Raw genomic sequence first — 19928 nt, forward strand, 5'->3', positions numbered from 1 at the left:
ACGTGGTCTCTCCTGCTAATTCCTGTCAGTACTCGTGCTGCTGCATTTTGGATCAGCTGGAGCCTATTCAGCAAATTACTTGGACATCCTGCTAACAACACATTACAGTAATCCAGTCTAGAAGATACAAACGCATGAACTAGTTTTTCTGCATCACTCTGCGAGAGGATTTTCCTAATCTTTGCAATATTACGGAGATGGAAAAAGGCTATTTTACAAACCTGATTGACATATGGTTTAAATGACAAATCCTGATCGAAAATAACGCCAAGGTTTCTCACAGTTGCACTGGAAGCCATCGCAACACCATCTAATCCCTTCCTAAGATGCTCTGGACCAAGAATGATAACCTCTGTTTTATCTGAATTTAGAAGCAGGAAATTTCTGGACATCCAGTCCTTGATGTCCCTAAGACATGCCTGAAGTTTAACTAACGGTTCTGTTTCATCCGGCTTCATAGACAAGTAGAGCTGCGTATCATCAGCATAACAATGAAAGTGTATGCCGTGATTCTGGATTATACTTCCCAATGGCTGCATGTATAAACTGAACAAGATTGGCCCTAGCACTGAACCCTGCGGAACACCATAACAGACCCTTGACTGTTCTGAAGAAACCTCATGTACATGAACAAACTGGAACCTGTCAGATAGATATGATTTAAACCAACATAGAGCTGTCCCTTTAATCCCAACAACATGCTCTAACCTGTGCAGTAAAATGCCATGATCTATAGTGTCAAAAGCAGCACTGAGGTCCAGTAGAAATCTGGTAAGTCACAATAGAAACCATTTTCCAGACCAGCTACTTCCAGATCCGATACAATGCAGGTCCCAACTATCTTTTCCTGGCCCATAGTGCGCAGGAGAATCTTAGTTCCTCTTCCTGGAACATTCAGCTTATTCATCAGACTTGTTGTGCAGAACGAGCCTGAGCTCCCTTGGTCCAAAAAGGCATAAGTCTCCACAATTTCATGACCTTTTTTAGACTTGACCTTGACTGGCACGATGGAGAGTTTGCAGTCATGATTGCCGGCCCCAGTGAGACCACTACTTTGCACTTCCAATAGAGAGCTCTCCACTGCTGTGTTTGTATCCGCTGCAACTGCTTGACCTTTATCTTGCTCTTTGTTTTTTGGGTGAATATGAAGCATGCTAGGATGTTTAGCTCCACATACTTTACATGACAGTCGCCTCCTGCAATCCTTACTCGTGTGCCCTATGCATAAGCATCCAAAGCAGACTCCGTGCTCTTTCAGGAAAGCAATCTTGTCATTATGTGCCCTCTTTCCCAGTAAAGGGCACAACTCCAGTGCATGTTCACCTTTGCAGTACAGGCAGATCTTGTCCAGTGAGGCTCCTTCCTTCCTCACATGGGCCTTTCGTTCATCAACTGCAGCGACTGTAGTTGCAAAACTACTCCCTTGGGTTCGTGTGCGACGTTGATAATTATCTTTGCTTCCATCTTTGCTGGTCATTGTCTTTGGGGCATCCTGTATATTGCCAAATATGGGGTCAACTAAAATTTTGACCTGACGCTCAATGAAAGCCACAATGTCAGGAAAAGTAGCTCTACGATGATGTGTTTCTTGAATGTCGCAGGCCACTGTCCTCCATCTGTCCCTTAATCTGTAGGGCAACTTTTTTATAACTGTCAGCATGTTTGCAGGCATGTTAAGCTCAGACATGTACAGTACTTCGTCCATCGCATTGCAACATCCTCTTAAGAAGAGACCATACGCTTGTAGAGATTTGGCATCCTCTACTTTAACTACAGGCCATGACAGTGCTTTGTCCATATAAGCTGAAGCAACCTTTTGCTCGCTTCCAAAATGTTCTTCCAACAAAGCCTTGGCCTTTTGATATCCTCTGTCTGCCGGCATTTGTTGACAGCTTCGAACAAGCTCTCGCGGTTGCCCCCTGGTGTACTGTGCCAGGAAGTGCAGACAGTCTCTTATATCACCTGTCCTCTTCTCTACAATGTGTTCCAAGGCTCTCATAAAGGCATGATAGTGAAGTGGATCTCCATCAAACACTGGGATTTCTCTTTGTGGCAAATGAGAGATGTTATGTTGTTGTGCCAGGAGAGCAGAAATGTCATTCTGTCTTGCAATTATGGAGAGCATGGTGTTGCCATCATCGCTAACCGGTGTTTGGGCATTTGTACTGGCTCCAAATTGAGACCTGGAAACATCAGTCCTCACATTGTGTGCCATTCCAAGCTCAGTTGGCCTCTGCCGGACCAGTTGCGATGTAGCATCAAAAGTAATTCTCCTTTCATCTGGGTTTGTCAGATGATGCCTTGATGTGATTTGACTGTCATATACTACTTGGCCACCAGGCACAAATGCCTCAGCCTCAGCATTAAGAGCAGTTCGAGCCCCCCTGGCGATGTAAGATTCCATACCATCCGATTTGTTACATCTGCTGCCTTTCACACTGCTTCCTGAGATTCTCAAGACCTCCAATCTAGCCTGAGAAGCTGCGATTTCCACTTCAAGCTCAAAGCTCTCTTTCTTTTTTCTTATTTCCTCCTCCTGCTGGTCCAGACCTTGTTTTTTCTTGAGTAATTTTTGTCGTGTGAGAAGAGCAGCCATTTCAGCTTCTGCTTTAACACGGCAAGAGGAAGTAGAGGAGCGTGAAGTCCTTGTCGTTCTTGACGTCCCAGCTTTTGATCCATAGCTTTTGCTTCCAACATTGGAGATACTGTCATTTGGTTGAATGTCATCATGTACTGCTCCAAGCAAGGCATTCTCTTCAATGTTGTGGGTTTTTCCAGCCAACTCATCCTGTCCCTTGTCTGGGGACATGTTGCTATGAAGCTGTAGCGCATGCAATGACAAGCTAGGAGGATTTTCACATTCCTTATTTGCATGCAGTTTCTGCAGATTGTGATATTTTGCAGGTCTTGAACCCAGTCTCTGAGTTTCAGATAGCCACAGTTCCACATCCTCCATAAATCCTTTGTTATGTTTATTGATGCTTGCAAACCAGACATTTTGTTTATCCTGCTCCTCTTCAGGTATTATGTCAATCAATGACGTGTGCAGGGAAATTGCGTCATCATGCAATTGCATCAAAGTGTCCAACTGAGTTCGCACCTGTGAAGTGTTATCATCATTCCCCATGAGCTTCTTTAAAGAAATTATGACACTTTTCATTTTATTCACTCTTGCTTTGCGGTCTTTCTGAAGCTTCTCAATTTTATACGCCAAAGCCTTTTCAGTGAGAATGGGTTTTCTTTTGTCAATTTCATTATCAGTTTCATTTGCATTTGAACCAGCCTTCAATTCACTCACACATGAACCAGCTTTTGAGCCACTCATATTGAGATCCAGTACTGTGTATCACAAAAGTTCATTAAACATATGCCACAATCCACGTCCACCTTATTACTTGCTCTTGGCACATATGTTCCTCCATACATGAACCATCCAATATTGTCTCTAAATCCACAGTCCACACTTGAGCAACAGCAGCAAAGCATCAAACATCAACATCCAACTTGTTACTTTAATGTGCATAAAACAGCTGATCCTCTCATTCCACAGGTTAGTTCCGTTTTGAGCAATATGGTGATAATGACATCAATCAGCAGCCACAGTATCCATGTGCATCCAATATGCAGCAGTAACCAGCATCAACTGTGTCCAAGCAAGAGTCAACTTCACAGCATGAATGAACTGAGTTTCACATACCATGGGCGGGGCTGCGATCCATGCTTTATTCAATTTTACTCACGGTTTGCATCCAGAGTGGTCGCTTGTCTTACATGCACAAAGTATCAGATGGGTCTCTGATCTGTAGCCTTTTTGTGTTGACAATGTTGCTGGTGACTATCAACCTTTAATTAGTCACTTAGAGAGTGAAAGCAGGGATCTGTCCGACACGCTTCGATCAAAGCAAAATATAAGCCAGTACTGCCAGTTCAATGGGGTTTTATTGTTCCATTCCATGAAATTAGACTGTCAGCCTTATATTCAGATTGTCTTTGCGTTTGCGTTTGGGTTTGCGGTCAACAGAAAATATAGGCACCTGCCTCACCCTCACTCTTACAAACAAAACTGATCCACTACAGGTGCAGGTGATCTTAATCAGTCACCCACTCTCTCCCAGTGACGCACCCACACACACACGCCTCCACACCGACACCCACTACATGGTGAGACAATACATCCCTGCTCCTACATGGAGAAACTTGCTACTAAACTAAACGGTTACTTTTACGCCTGAAAAGATGTTAAAACGTAATAAAGTGGCATATTACCAGCGCCACAGCTGGAATTAAAACAGCTTCTAGTCTGCTTTTAAATCTCATCTTTCGCTGACGTTTTGGTGCGAAATGCATTCTGTGATACACTGTAGCACACTGCTGTGTGAACGGTCTGCTGGAGCAGCGTATGGAATCGTTCATTCAGTAGGCAGTATTCAGTGCATACTTTGCAGTATGTAGCATATAGTGCGGTAGTGTCCGAATTCGGAAACGGCCTGTCTCACTTCATTCACACCCAAGCAAATGAACAGAGCGGAAAGCAGCCAGAAAGAATCAACAAGATCCATTTTTAAAAAGACTCCAATACACCAATGGTCGGAAAATATATATGTTCTTTTAGACAACCAGAATACATACTTTGAAATACTAAATTTGCTAATACTTACCTTGATTGGTTTACTTACCTGTCCTGATTTGTTTGTTAGTGTTTGTTTGTGAGTTGAAGCGGATCCACAGCAATTGAATAATTATGTTGAACAATTTAAGCTTAATGTTAAAAGTATAAAAATAATTGCAAAGTTGAAGGATACAAATGTTAAACTTTTGCTTTAAGTTAAATTTCTTAATTACCTTTCTTACTTATCTTCATACTCACCTTTCTCATTAAGCTAATTATACTTACCCTTTTACTTACCTTTACTCTTATTTACCTTTACTTATAATTATTATTAATTAAGTGATTAAAGCAGCACAACGTAACTTTCAGCTTTTCTGAGTTTGGCGGCATCTTTTGGACAAAAGTGGTAGTGTTTTACCAGAAAGAACACTACGTTTCCCATGAGCACCAGCGCGTACTGACGGAAAACTCCTGTCCCGTCGCTGCATTTGTTTTGAGAGAAGACGGGACGCTTTTCTGTTTCACTGTTTCAAGTGAACAGACGGAATGCAAAAAAAAAGATGTTAAACTGCTGGAAAGGAACTGGAATTTACCAGGATACCTTAAACAAGGAAGCTAGGGAGCAGTATATGGAGAAAATAATGATTATTAACGGTCTGGATCCATATGAAATCCCTATCAAAGAATGGAACTCCTCGTCGGAGCTGCACTCTGTAGAAGGATTTACTGCCGCAGTTCTGCACAACCCACGTCTCCGGCTACCTTGTTTAGGAGTGTTTGGCAGCTGCTTTGGTAAATGTTTGACTCGCCATGTGTTTCAATAAATTAGTATAATAGTACAACATACAATACATGTTTTGTATCCCTCTTACTTCTCTTTTCTTTTTTTTGACTGCTTTGAAGAGGCTCCGAGGCGTCAGCAATATTTTTTTTTCCTCGTGAGGTAATTTTTTTCCTCTGCAGCTACAAATCAAATAGTTAATATTTTTTCCTCAACAAAATTAATCGCACCGCAGAGAGCTGGCCAACAACTGCGTTTAGCTGGAGTAGTGGGGAATAAAACCTGTTTGAATGATCCGACCCCGGTCTGTGAGTGTTTGTTTGTGGTTTAATAAACCCGTGTTTTGATCCGACGCCCGTCTGTGTGCGTGTTTGTTTGTTTACTGAGGAACGTTATGTTTGGTCGGACTCGTTACAGCCGCGATCCAACCGAGCCGACAACTCTTTTACTCTTTTACTTTGTTATCTCAGATACTCGGCCTCCGTGGTTCTGCCTCCGAGCAGGAAACCGGTGAAAAGTTAAACCATTATTGATCTTTTCCCCACGTCTGTTGTGTGGAGCTGCTGCAGCTACAACACAGTAACGGGTTACCATGGTTACCATGGTTACAGAATAACCACAACAGCAACGGGTTACCAGCTTCTGCGGAGCTCCAAGCCCCGCCCATTTTCGTCTCGACTACGAATGGGGAAGGAGGGGGAATTGACGTATGCCGTAAAGCAGTCAAAGCCGTAAAAATGTGTAGTTTTTCAGTGTGGAAGGGTTCCTACCATGCTCCTCAAAGTTACATAGTGCCAGTGAAGGCGATACAGACCCCTCAGACCATGACAGAGGTTCATTAAACCTGTTGGAAGTTGATGTTCCATCACAATGATGATGATGAAATATGATATTAAGGTGAAAAAGTTACATAGTGTCGCTTTAAGTAAATGATTGATTAAATTAAATGATTAATTCATCTTGATTTCCCTTAAGTGGATAAAACGGTTTTGACTTTACATTTTGATTTACTTGTTTAGACTCATTTTGAACAGTAAACAATTTAAAAGTTTAAAAATGGGGTTTAAAAGTTTACGGATTTAACTTTAAAAATAATACCTGTTTGAGTTATTTGAACTTTTTTTCTTGTAAATACCTGTACATGTTGTTGTTAACACTTATTTCTTTGTTTTCGAAGGTTAACAATCTGATTACTATTTGGAGATCAACTGAAAAGAAACCAACCAAGCCTAAAAGTTGGATAAATAAAGTTGATCAATTGGAAATCCGAGTTGTCCTGGTGTCCTTTTCGGAGTCAACTGAGTGGAACTTGACAGTGGCACTGAGAGCCACCACATAAACATTTAAATGTAATTTCTACCTGGTTGAAGCAAAATGGATCTCCTGCTGCTGTTTGCTGGAGTGCTGACGGTGCAGATGTAGTCCAGGTCAGTATCTCCGTCTGAAAGTATCAGAGAGCTGCTGATGCTGTAAAGCTGCTGTTCAGTCTGCTGGACTGTTGGTGGGTTCTGCAGGTTCTGCAGGTCCCTGCTGGATGGAGGACTGGTGGTCCAGACGAGTCCAGGTTCAGGATAGATCCCCTCTGAGCTGCAGGTGATTTTATCTTGTACCTGTTCTATGTTGACGTGCTGGACTGGAGCTGGAGGACAAATATGCAGTTGTTAATGTTGTTCATGTCACTGAAACCCTGTTTACTTCACCGGCTTCAGTCTCGGCTGGAAACAGACTTTTCTGGTCATTCTTTCAAAGTTAAGGTCAAATTTATTTAAATTAAAAACAACCAAGGTTTACAAACTGCTTTTTCATCTAAAATAAAACAATATCCTGTAAATAATCCACCTCAAACTACATCAGTTAAAGATGATATATAAAGAGAAGAAGTCTAAAGCTCAACTTGAATTTAATGCCAGCGAGTAGAAATTAGTTTTCAGCAGAGATTTAAATTCAATTCAATTCAATTTTTTTGTATAGCGTCTAATACAACAGATTTTGTCTCTAGACGCTTTCCAGAGATCCAGAACATGAACATAAACCCTCAAGCAATTATTACATAAACAATGGCAGGTAAAAACTCCCCTAGTCGGAGAAAAACCTTAAGCCAAACAGTGGCAAGAAAAACTCCCCTTTAGGAGGAAGAAACCTGGACCTGGACCAGGACCAGGCTCATAAGGGAGGGCCAGACTGGGGGGTGGGGGACGTCAGCAGCGCACAGCAGGCATGTGGAAGCAGCAGCGGGATCCCCAGAGGAGGGGGGGTGGGGGTGCGCAGGCAGGAGGGGAGCTAAGCCGTTTTGGGCTTTATATGCAAGTAATAAAATTTTAAATTGAATTCTGAATTTTACGGGTAACCAATGGAGCGACGCTAACACTGGAGAGACGTGGTCTCTCCTGCTGATTCCTGTCAGTACTCGTGCTGCTGCATTCTGGATCAGCTGGAGCCTATTCAGCAAATTACTTGGACATCCTGCTAACAACACATTACAGTAATCTAGTCTAGAAGATACAAACGCATGAACTAGTTTTTCTGCATCCCTCTGCGAGAGGATTTTCCTAATCTTTGCAATATTACGGAGATGGAAAAAGGCTATTTTACAAACCTGATTGACATATGGTTTAAACGACAAATCCTGATCGAAAATAACACCAAGGTTTCTCACAGTTGCACTGGAAGCCATCGCAACACCATCTAATCCCTTCCTAAGATGCTCTGGACCAAGAATGATAACCTCTGTTTTATCTGAATTTAGAAGCAAGAAATTTCTGGACATCCAGTCCTTGATGTCCCTAAGACATGCCTGAAGTTTAACTAACGGTTCTATTTCATCCGGCTTCATAGACAAGTAGAGCTGCGTATCATCAGCATAACAATGAAAGTGTATGCCGTGATTCTGGATTATACTTCCCAACGGCTGCATGTATAAACTGAACAAGACTGGCCCTAGCACTGAACCCTGCGGAACACCATAACAGACCCTTGACTGTTCTGAAGAAACCTCATGTACATGAACAAACTGGAACCTGTCAGATAGGTATGATTTAAACCAACGTAGAGCTGTCCCTTTAATCCCAACAACATGCTCTAACCTGTGCAGTAAAATGCCATGATCTATAGTGTCAAAAGCAGCACTGAGGTCCAGTAGAACCAGTATGGACACTAATCCCTTATCTGAGGTCCAGTAGAACCAGTATGGACACTAATCCCTTATCTGAGGTCCAGTAGAACCAGTATGGACACTAATCCCTTATCTGAGGTCCAGTAGAACCAGTATGGACACTAATCCCTTATCTGAGGTCCAGTAGAACCAGTATGGACACTAATCCCTTATCTGAGGTCCAGTAGAACCAGTATGGACACTAATCCCTTATCTGAGGTCCAGTAGAACCAATATGGACACTAATCCCTTATCTGAGGTCCAGTAGAACCAGTATGGACACTAATCCCTTATCTGAGGTCCAGTAGAACCAGTATGAGGTCCAGTAGAACCAGTATGGACACTAATCCCTTATCTGAGGTCCAGTAGAACCAATATGGACACTAATCCCTTATCTGAGGTCCAGTAGAACCAGTATGAGGTCCAGTAGAACCAGTATGGACATTAACCCCTTATCTGAGGTCCAGTAGAACCAGTATGGAGACTAATCCCTTATCTGAGGTCCAGTAGAACCAGTATGGACACTAATCCCTTATCTGAGGTCCAGTAGAACCAGTATGGACACTAATCCCTTATCTGAGGTCCAGTAGAACCAATATGGACACTAATCCCTTATCTGAGGTCCAGTAGAACCAGTATGAGGTCCAGTAGAACCAGTATGGACATTAACCCCTTATCTGAGGTCCAGTAGAACCAGTATGGAGACTAATCCCTTATCTGAGGTCCAGCAGAACCAGTATGGACACTAATCCCTTACCTAAGGTCCAGTAGAACCAGTATGAGGTCCAGTAGAACCAGAATGGACACTAATCCCTTATCTGAGGTCCAGCAGAACCAGTATGGATTCTAATCCCTTATCTGAGGTCCAGTAGAACCAGTATCGATACTAATCCCTTATCTGAGGTCCAGTAGAACCAGTATGGACACTAATCCCTTATCTGAGGTCCAGTAGAACCAGTATGGACACTAATCCCTTACCTGAGGTCCAGTAGAACCAGTATGGACACTAATCCCTTATCTGAGGTCCAGTAGAACCAGTATGAGGTCCAGTAGAACCAGTATGGACACTAATCCGTTATCTGAGGTCCAGTAGAACCAGTATGGACACTAATCCCTTATCTGAGGTCCAGTAGAACCAGTATGAGGTCCAGTAGAACCAGTATGGACACTAATCCGTTATCTGAGGTCCAGTAGAACCAGTATGGACACTAATCCCTTATCTGAGGTTCAGTAGAACCAGTATGGACACTAATCCCTTATCTGAGGTCCAGTAGAACCAGTATGGACACTAATCCCTTATCTGAGGCCATAAGGAGGTCATTCGTGACTGGAACCAGTGCTGTCTCTGTGCTATGATGCATTCTGAACCCTGACTGAAAGACTTCAAACAGATCATTTCTATACAAATAGTCACATAACTGGCTTGAAACTGCCTTTTCCAGAATTTTAGACACAAATGGAAGGTTGGAAATTGGTCTATAACTAGCTAAGGTGTCTGGGTCAAGAGAAGGTTTTTTAAGTAAAGGTTTAATTACTGCAATATTGAAAACCTGTGGTACATATCCTAAACTTAGGGATAGGTTTATTTGGTGTTACGGTTTGGCACACCCTTCCTCCACCAGATGGCGCCAAAGTCTGGTCAGGCTTGGCCAGAGCACCACAGCTGATCCCTATCTTCATCCCCACACCTGACACCACTCAGCCTCGTCACCCAGTCTGCTCTTAAGCTTGCCTCCCACAAGCTGTGGTGTCGGATTATTCTCTCCAGCTCAGAGCCCTGTATGCTGCCTGTTTTCCTGGTCTTCCATGGTCTCCTGTTCGTGGGCCTTCCCTTCCTGGGTCCTTGGGATTACTTTTTCCAGCCGTGAGCTTCCCTCCGGTCTGCGCTTTTAGTTGGACTTTCCAGCTGCGTTTTTTCGGTCTGTGATTTTGTGTTTGCATTCCTTCCCTCCTGTGGAGCGCCTTTTGTTAAATAAACTTTATTACACCTGAACCTTGCTCGTGTTGTCCTGCTTTTGGGTCCGCCCTCCTTCCCTTGAGCCTAACATTTGGTCCAGTATTGTCGCACCAATAAGAAAAAACATTTTTGAATAGTCGAGTCGGGATGGGGTCTAACATACATGTGGTTGACTTAGCTCTATTAACGAGTGAAGTCAGCTCAGGGAGGTCTATAGGATCAAAACAGTCTAGAGTCAAGTCAGAGCCTAGGGAAGTCGCTAAAGCTGAAGAAACGCCCACAACCGGCTGGTTGATTTCTTCTCTAATTCTCGTGATTTTACTGTTAAAGAAGCCCATAAAGTCCTCACTACTGAGAGCTGCAGGAATGCACGGCTCAACAGAGTTGTGACTCTTTGTCAGCCTGGCTACAGTGCTGAACAGAAAACGTGGGTTACTTTCGTTATCCTCTATCAACGATGAATAATAAGCTGTTCTTGCTTTGCGAATGGCTTTTTTATATACTATTAGAATATCTTTCCATTCATGATAAGAGTCTACAGACCTACAAGAGTACCACTTCCTTTCCATTTTACGCACGTTTTGTTTCAACATGCGGATATCTGAATTATACCAGGGAGTTAAGCTCCTGTGGCTAGAAACCCTCCTTTTCAAAGGAGCAACTGCAGGTCACTGGCCTTTACTACTTCACTATTTTCCACTGTCTTAAGATGAGCAATGGCCTCCCTAAATTTAGCAATAGCTTCATCAGACAAACATCTGCTAAAGTAATACCTCCCATTTTGCACTTCAACATCGACAATATGAAATTCAAACGTTATTAAGGATAAAAGGGAGTTTACAGGTGACACCAACAAATCATGAGTTTCAACACCGTAGGTGAGAACGAGATCGAGAGTATGATCAAAACAATGCGTCGGCCCGTCCAATTTTTGTGAGATACCCATTGATTCTAGAAGAGAATCGAAGGCTTATTTAAGATTATCGCTTTCAACATCCATATGAATATTAAAGTCACTCACTATGATGAATTTATCTGTACTGATCAATAATCCAGAAAGGAAATCTGAAAATTCAGATAAAAACTCTAGATAAGCACCAGCAGGGGGCCGATACACTACCACTAACACAACTGGCCTCTCTGATTTCCAGCTCGGAAATTTCAGACTAAGCGTGAGGCTTTCAAATGTATTATAATTGCACTTAGGTTCAATTTTTGTTTGGAGACCGGAGTTATAAATTGCTGCGACTCCTCCACCTCGACCCGTGTTTCTAGGAATGTGATGATTAAAGTAGCCGATTAAAGGAGTCGATTCATTCAAACTAACATACTCTTCCTCCTGTAACCATGTTTCTGTTAAGCAGAAAACATCACTCCTGCTCTCTGTAATTATATCGTTTACTAACAGAGACTTGGAGCTTAACGATCGTATATTTAGTAGTCCGCATCTAATTTTTCGGTCTGTTATTGGTACCAAATGTGCATTGGTTTTAAATTTTACAAGATTATTTTGGTTAACGCCTCTATAACGCCGCACCTGGGGAACTTTTGGAGGGCGGGGAACTGCAACCACTTCTATTTTGCTAGGCACCTGGCCAGAGTTACCAGTTACATCATGTAATCCTACAGTTTTGTTGGCAGGCGTTGTTCCTCGAGAAGCGGTAGAGAAGTGTGTTAAACTGCAGCTCTGCATCCTGGCCTGGACCCTGCGATGTCAGGGAGAGGGTCTAATAAAACAGGCCAAATTACTAAAGACAAGAGCAGCACCAGCCCGGGTGGGATGAATGCCGTCTCTTCTAATCAGACCGGGCTTTCCCCAGAACGTTTCCCAATTATCAATGAACGCCACGTCGTTTTCTGAACACCACCGATACAACCAGTGGCGGAGCGAGAGCATGCGACTAAACATGTCATCGCTGGTCAGATTGGAGAGGGGGCCAGAGAAACCTATGGAGTCCGACATGGTTTTGGCGTAGTTACACACCGAGACAATATTCATTTTGGTTACTTCCGACTGGCGAAGACGGGAGTCATTAGCTCTGACATTTATGATAACTTTACTCAATTTACGATTACTCTTTGCCAGTAGCTTCAAATTTGCTTCAATGTCGCCCGCTCTGGCTCCCGGGATACACCTAACTATGGTCACTGGAGTCGGCCTCACATGCCGGACTATGGAGTCTCCAATCACCAGGGTCGGCTTCTCAACGGGTGTGTCGCTGAGTGGGGAAAATCGGTTAGACCCATGAAGCGGGTGGTGGTGTTCCATGCGCCCTTTAGGACTACGCTTCCTCCGAACCGTCACCCACCGGCCCTGACTGGCCGGCTACTCGGGAGCTGCAGGGGAGCGGCTAGCAGCAGCTGCTACAGGCCGGTCCACCGCTAACTTAGCCTGGCTAGCTGACGATTCTATCGGACTATGGTCTAGTTGGCAGAACCGCACCTCTATATGACTGAGCCTCGCCTCCAGCCCTGCAAATAAACTACACTTTAAACACTTACCGTCTTCGCTAAAGGAGGCAGAGGAATAGCTAAACATTTCACACACTGAGCAGCAAAGAGGAGAAACGGTGGGAGAAGAGGAGGCCATGCTAAGAGGCTAACAGAGGCTGACGGACAGAGAATGTATCGGTGATTGGTGACAATGAAAGTTGCGGAAGAGAAAAATGTGCGAGTGTTGAAATAAAGACAGAAATTTACCAGATATAGTACTATTTTACCAGAAAACAATCTAAGTTTAGACAAAAAAAGTCGGGAGAGATCAGAGCCTGCAAACACCGTGCAACGGCAATAGACCGCAACACCAGGAAGTGACGCGATGCGTGACACAGTACGTTACCCAATCAGCAAGCAAGCAGGGATTGGCAATTTCAGTGCAATAACAGTTTGAGTTGTTCTAATTCACAAAAAGGTAAATTGTTCCAGGAAATGGGACCATCTCCCAAAGAGACCCGGTCGCCTCTGAGTCTGGATCTGGGAACTGCAAGGACCCTCTGATTGGATGTTGTGCCCTGAGATATATTGGATGTTGTGCCCTCTTCATCCTGCTCCTTTTCGGTCATGGGTGTGTAGATTGAAGTGTACAAATGTACTACTGTAATATTGTCAAACTATGCACTACCATGCACGAAATAAATAAATAAATATAAAGATGAATATAGTACCAGCGCATTTTAAACATTAAACACTAGCAATAAAATCTTAAAATCTATTCTAAAATGGACAGGAAGTCAGTGGAGGGATGTCAGAACCGGAGTAATATGCACACACATACTTGCTGGTCTCCAAAACTAAAACAGACTTATACGCTCTATTGTGGGCCAGAGCTGTCTCTCCTAAGGAGATCTGTACGAGAGCAGACCATCGTGTCCAGCGGGAGACGCGTCGCTCCAGGACGTGCAAGGAGACGCTCTTGTTGTCACTTACCTGGAGAGAGCTGGAGAACAGTGAGACCATGTTTATTTACTTGTTTTCTTCTATCTGGGCATGGTACTACGTGAAAAAATCTGTACTTTCTGTTGTGGTTCGAGTCATTTTTCTGTTGATTAAGATTTGGGAGCATGATTGGAGGACTGGTGCATGTTTGACTAATATTTTGGACTGCTGGGACATTTGGGGGGGTTGCATTTGTCATTGGATGACTTTGTTTCATCGTTGAGAGGGTTTCTTTTGTTGGTTCAGTGAAGATGAGTGGAAAATTATCCTCTCATGTAAACTGCTTGAGTTGAAAAAAATGTCCCTCTGAAGGCTGTTGTCAAATCTTTGCAGGTGTTTTTTTCCTCCCAAAACTCTGTTTCTGTGTAAACGAGAGGGACGCAACATAATGTTTGCGTTTTACCGTCTCAAGGTATTTATTCAGACGTATAGATAATCCAGTGATGAAGCATTGTGACAGTTTGGCCCCCCTGCAGGGACAACGACCCAGTCCTACCTCCTGCAGGGCTTTGAACTGGACTCAACACCTTTTAAGTAGCTTCAACTTCTTATCACACCTTGGAAGTTGCCTCAAACAGACTTGGAACACTAGAGCAAGGGGTGATTTTCATCTGTGGCCTATTGTCTCACCCAAGTTCCTGCGTCTTGCATCCCTGCTGAGACAAAACCATATATGGACTTCCTGATCCCTCAGGGGTGGTCCCAAAGCTTAAGGATCACACCTCTGACTGTCTCTCACTGGGCTGGTTTATTCCTGTCATTGTCTATTGAACTTTTGTATAAAAACCCTGTGGCCAAATCAATCTGGGTCGGCATATCAACCAGACTTTGGTCTGTGTAGATCCGCCCACCGCCGGCTTGCTGAATAAAAACTCACTATACCACAAAGCGGACTTCTGAACTGGTTTGATAAATTCCTCAACACCAGTTTACCGTAAAAGTCTGGTGGAAACACTTTTTTTGCATTTGCACGTGTGCTGCATTACTGGATGTAACGGTCGGTCAAATTAAAGTCATCAAAATCTAGTTTCCAGCCATATTTGGTCTCATTTATATTATGTAGTTGTGCTATAACACTACTTAATTACTATGCATTACTGCATTACATCAGGGCTTTATCTCTGAATAATCATTTTTTTCAATTCAATTCAATTCAATTTTATTTATATAGCGTCTAATACAACAGAGTTGTCTCTAGACGCTTTCCAGAGACCCATATCCAGAACATGACCCCCGAGCAGTTATTACATAAACAATGGCAGGTAAAAACTCCCCTAGTGGGAGAAAAACCTTAAGCCAAACAGTGGCAAGGAAAACTCCCCTTTAGGAGGGAAGAAACCTTGAGCAGGACCAGGCTCATCAGGGGGGACCCTCCTGCCGAGGGCCAGACTGGTGGGTCAGGGATGGCAACAGCACAGCAGGCAGGTGGAAGCAGCAACGGGATGACCGGGGGTGGGGACCGCAGGCCAGCACACAGCTCCCGAAGCTCCGGCCCAATCAGCAAGTCCCAGGTTGGGGTGCAGGGTCAGGGAAAGACTTGTGCTCCGTAATGCAAGCTACAAGCCACCCACGGCCACCTGCAGAGAGAGAAAAGGGAGGAGAAGGGGGGCCAGCAACGGGATGACCAGGGGTGGGGACCGCAGGCCAGCACGCAGCTCCCGAAGCTCCGGCCCAATCAATCAATTTGAATGATCCGCTGCCTTCTTGTTCTTCTGTTGACTGTTTTCACAACAGCGATGGTGGCAGTTACAATTATTTGTACAAAAAAAGATATTTTTGTTCATATTATTCAATATATGTTCAATATTTGTTCAAAGTTGAGATCTTCTGTAACTTTGTTGGAAGACAAGTCTTACAGGACGAGATACAGAGAGTTACGGATGTGGAGAGAGAACTAGGAGAGTTACGCTCATAAAAAGAAACACCAATGGAAACATCGACCCCGCAGCAGTTTGAAAAAAGTGTAAATTCCCTCAGAAACTGTCGTATGGGCGTAACAACTTTAACAACCACTTTAGCAGTTATTTTAAATTTGTCTCAGCTATTTTATGTCTGAGACAAACTCAGTGAGTTAATGATGTTCCTTTACAATATGCTAATAAGGAAAAACTGCTAAACTGTGTTTCATTGTTCCTGCAACAGTAAATATCTGTTCTATTCTGTTTATTACAAAAAACCAACATGAACAACAGATTCAAACATCTGAATCTGCTGAGGTTTTTATTCTCCACATACCGGTCACATTCAGGTTGATGAAGTTCTCCTTGTTTCCAGTGATGGTGCTGACGTTACACAGATATCTGCCCTGGTCCTGAACCTTCACTCCTCTCAGCAGCAGGGAAGCGTTTCCTCTGGAGATCTGGTCCTCAAACAGTGATGTTCTTCCTCTGAACCTCTGGTGCTGCTCTCCCAGTCGGTCTTGTTTGTGATAGTAGGAGTGAACCCGGGACTCTGGTGGAGTCTCTAGAACCCGGGACTCTGGTGGAGTCTCTAGAACCCGAGACTCTGGTGGAGTCTCTTGAACCCGGGACTCTGGTGGAGTCTCTAGAACCCGGGACTCTGGTGGAGTCTCTAGAACCCGGGACTCTGGTGGAGTCTCTAGAACCCGGGACTCTGGTGGAGTCTCTTGAACCCGGGACTCTGGTGGAGTCTCTAGAACCCGGGACTCTGGTGGAGTCTCTTGAACCCGGGACTCTGGTGGAGTCTCTTGAACCCGGGACTCTGGTGGAGTCTCTTGAACCCGGGACTCTGGTGGAGTCTCTTGAATCCAGTGGATGACAACATCATCATGAGCTGTGAAACTGCAGGGTAAGATACAAGTCTTGCTGACCTGACAGGAGACCTGTGTATCTGCAGAAACATCAGAGGAAGACTCAGAAGAAGACATTAACAGGAAACTCAGCCACTTTGAGGAACATGCAGTTGTGTTAGGTCTTCATTAAATATCTGCATATAAAAAAGCTGATAGAATAAAAATGACCAGTCATAATTATACACTTTAATGGAGGTTTTATTTTACCTACATAAAATATTGTCATGTAGTTATAAACATAACAACTAGTTGCCCAACTTATAAAATCGGATATTCTGTTTTTCTTTCTACGTTTGTTCCCGGGCTGGCACAAGAAACTACAGGAGCGATGGACAAAAACGATAGCTATGAGATATTTATAATAAATAAAAATGGAAATGGAGAAGAGAGAAAGGGAAGAGGAGAGGAGAAGAAGGGTGAGAGGCACCGCCCAGCGGATCATGTCCCCCCTGCAGCATAGGCCTATAGCAGCATATCTACCACCAAGCTATATTTGAGACCAACTATTATAGTCTTGTTCTATAGCTGCAACTATGACTACTGACTCTAACACACTAGAGTTTACACTACCTAGAGATTTACCAACACCAGCTAGAGGTTTACTAAACACTAACTATAGGCTTTACTAAACAGAAAGGTTTTAAGTTTAGTTTTAAAGGTGGAGGTGGTGTCAGCCTCCTTAACCCAGATTGGAAGTTGGTTCCATAGTAGTGGTGCCTGATAGCAGAACGCCCGCCCTCCAAATCTACATTTAGATACTCTAGGAACTACGAGTAAACCTGCACTCTGAGAACGGAGAGCTCTGACAGGAACATAAGGCACTATCAGGTCTTGTAAATACTGCGTAGCTAAGCCGTTTTGGGCTTTATACGCAAGTAATAAAATTTTAAATTGGATTCTGAATTTTACGGGTAACCAATGGAGCGACGCTAACGCTGGAGAGACGTGATCTCTCCTGCTGATTCCTGTCAGTACTCGTGCTGCTGCATTCTGGATAAGCTGGAGCCTATTCAGCAAATTACTTGGACATCCTGCTAACAACACATTACAGTAATCCAGTCTAGAAGATACAAACGCATGAACTAGTTTCTCTGCATCACTCTGCGAGAGGATTTTCCTAATCTTTGCAATATTACGGAGATGGAAAAACGCTATTTTACAAACCTGATTAACATATGGTTTAAACGAAAAAATCCTGATGGAAAACAACACCAAGGTTTCTCACAGTTGCACTGGAAGCCATCGCAACACCATCTAATCCCTTCCTAAGATGCTCTGGACCAAGAATGATAACCTCTGTTTTATCTGAATTTAGAAGCAAGAAATTTCTGGACATCCAGTCCTTGATGTCCCTAAGACATGCCTGAAGTTTAACTAACGGTTCTCACCGTTAGTTAAGCTTCCGTCACCATCATCACCAACATAGATGAAGAGATCAAAACATTCAGACGACAAGAGAACGTCCGAGTAAATCTTCCTGACTACCAAACATGAACTCAACATAAAATATCACTGATTTCTGTTAAGATCCTTCTCTTCAGGCCGGTGAGTTCAGACGTCTCTGGTGACTGAAGACACGTTTAAAAATATAGAAACAGAAAAACACATTTGTTCTTTGAAGGTTGGACCACTCCAAAGCAGGTTTAGTGAAAACTCGGAGTCTGTTAACCCTGAAATGAGGGAAACTCTGAGTTTTCCGTTTCACAAAGGGAGGTAACTCAAACCAGAGAGAGAGAGGGGTAACTCTCACAGACTCTCTGAACCTCACCTGGTCAGTTACCGTAGTAACAGACTCTCTGAACCTAACCTGGTCAGTTACCGTAGTAACAGACTCTCTGAACCTAACCTGGTCAGTTACCGTAGTAACAGACTCTCTGAATCTAACCTGGTCAGTTACCGTAGTAACAGACTCTCTGAACCTAACCTGGTCAGTTACCGTAGTAACAGACGCTCTGAATCTAACCTGGTCAGTTACCGTAGTAACAGACTCTCTGAACCTAACCTGGTCAGTTACCGTAGTAACAGACTCTCTGAACCTAACCTGGTCAGTTACCGTAGTAACAGACTCTCTGAACCTAACCTGGTCAGTTACCGTAGTAACAGACTCTCTGAATCTAACCTGGTCAGTTACCGTAGTAACAGACTCTCTGAACCTAACCTGGTCAGTTACCGTAGTAACAGACTCTCTGAACCTAACCTGGTCAGTTACCGTAGTAACAGACTCTCTGAACCTAACCTGGTCAGTTACCGTAGTAACAGACTCTCTGAACCTAACCTGGTCAGTTACCGTAGTAACAGACTCTCTGAACCTGGTCAGTTACCGTAGTAACAGACTCTCTGAACCTGGTCAGTTACCGTAGTAACAGACTCTCTGAACCTAACCTGGTCAGTTACCGTAGTAACAGACTCTCTGAATCTAACCTGGTCAGTTACCGTAGTAACAGACTCTCTGAACCTAACCTGGTCAGTTACCGTAGTAACAGACTCTCTGAACCTGGTCAGTTACCGTAGTAACAGAGTCTCTGAACCTAACCTGGTCGGGACCAGGTTTATTTCAGCGAACCTGGAGTTTCTCTCTGTCTCCTCCCTCAGTGGCATCAATTCAGCCAATGGGTCTTTACGCAATACACATCCGTTTTCTGCACCACGGACAGCAAGCGGCAGAGTTAGAGAGCAGAAAAGGCTTATCTAACAAACGCAATTTAACTCGTTCACTTTATTCACTATGTCAGTGCAACAATATCACTGGGACATCCCAGTTTAACTTCAAACAGTTAAAGTCCAAATGCAAAAAGGAGAGGGAGAGTAAAAAAAAGTCAAATATTTCCCTTAAACAGATGTATAAGAGGATTTATATCTTACTTTGAGATGAACTTGCACAATTAATCCATCAGTGGCTAACAGCCTCGTTAATATCTTCTGGACCCATCACTTGCCTTCTTTCTTTTTTTGGTAACACTTTACAATAAGGGTCCCTTAATTAACGTTAGTTAATGCATTATTAAGCATTAATTAACAGTTTAATAATAGTTAAATAACCATTATTATGTATTACTTAACATTAATTAGCATATTAGTTAATGCATTAATGAACAGTTAATTAATGCCTACTGCTCAGAGTTAATTAATACATTAGTAAGCATTAATAAACGTTACATGATGTAATTATTTATCCTTATGTAT

The 19928-nt window shown here is 43.3% G+C and overlaps 1 protein-coding gene across 4 annotated transcripts in view; it reads right to left on the bottom strand.

Annotated features, from left to right (window-relative positions):
• The window catches only part of LOC133458724 (NLR family CARD domain-containing protein 3-like), a 73621-nt gene that overhangs the window by 43422 nt on the left and 10271 nt on the right, over window positions 1–19928 (bottom strand). For all 4 annotated transcript variants that reach the window (XM_061738926.1, XM_061738925.1, XM_061738927.1 and 1 more), the window contains exons 3-4: window positions 16169–16783; window positions 6751–7029 (exon numbers count right to left, since the gene is read on the bottom strand). In XM_061738926.1, the coding sequence (XP_061594910.1) occupies window positions 6751–7029; window positions 16169–16783 (894 nt within the window). The remainder of the gene's footprint in view (window positions 1–6750; window positions 7030–16168; window positions 16784–19928) is intronic.

This window comes from Cololabis saira, chromosome 13 (genome assembly GCF_033807715.1).
Source record: "Cololabis saira isolate AMF1-May2022 chromosome 13, fColSai1.1, whole genome shotgun sequence".
NCBI classification, from domain to species: domain Eukaryota; kingdom Metazoa; phylum Chordata; class Actinopteri; order Beloniformes; family Belonidae; genus Cololabis; species Cololabis saira.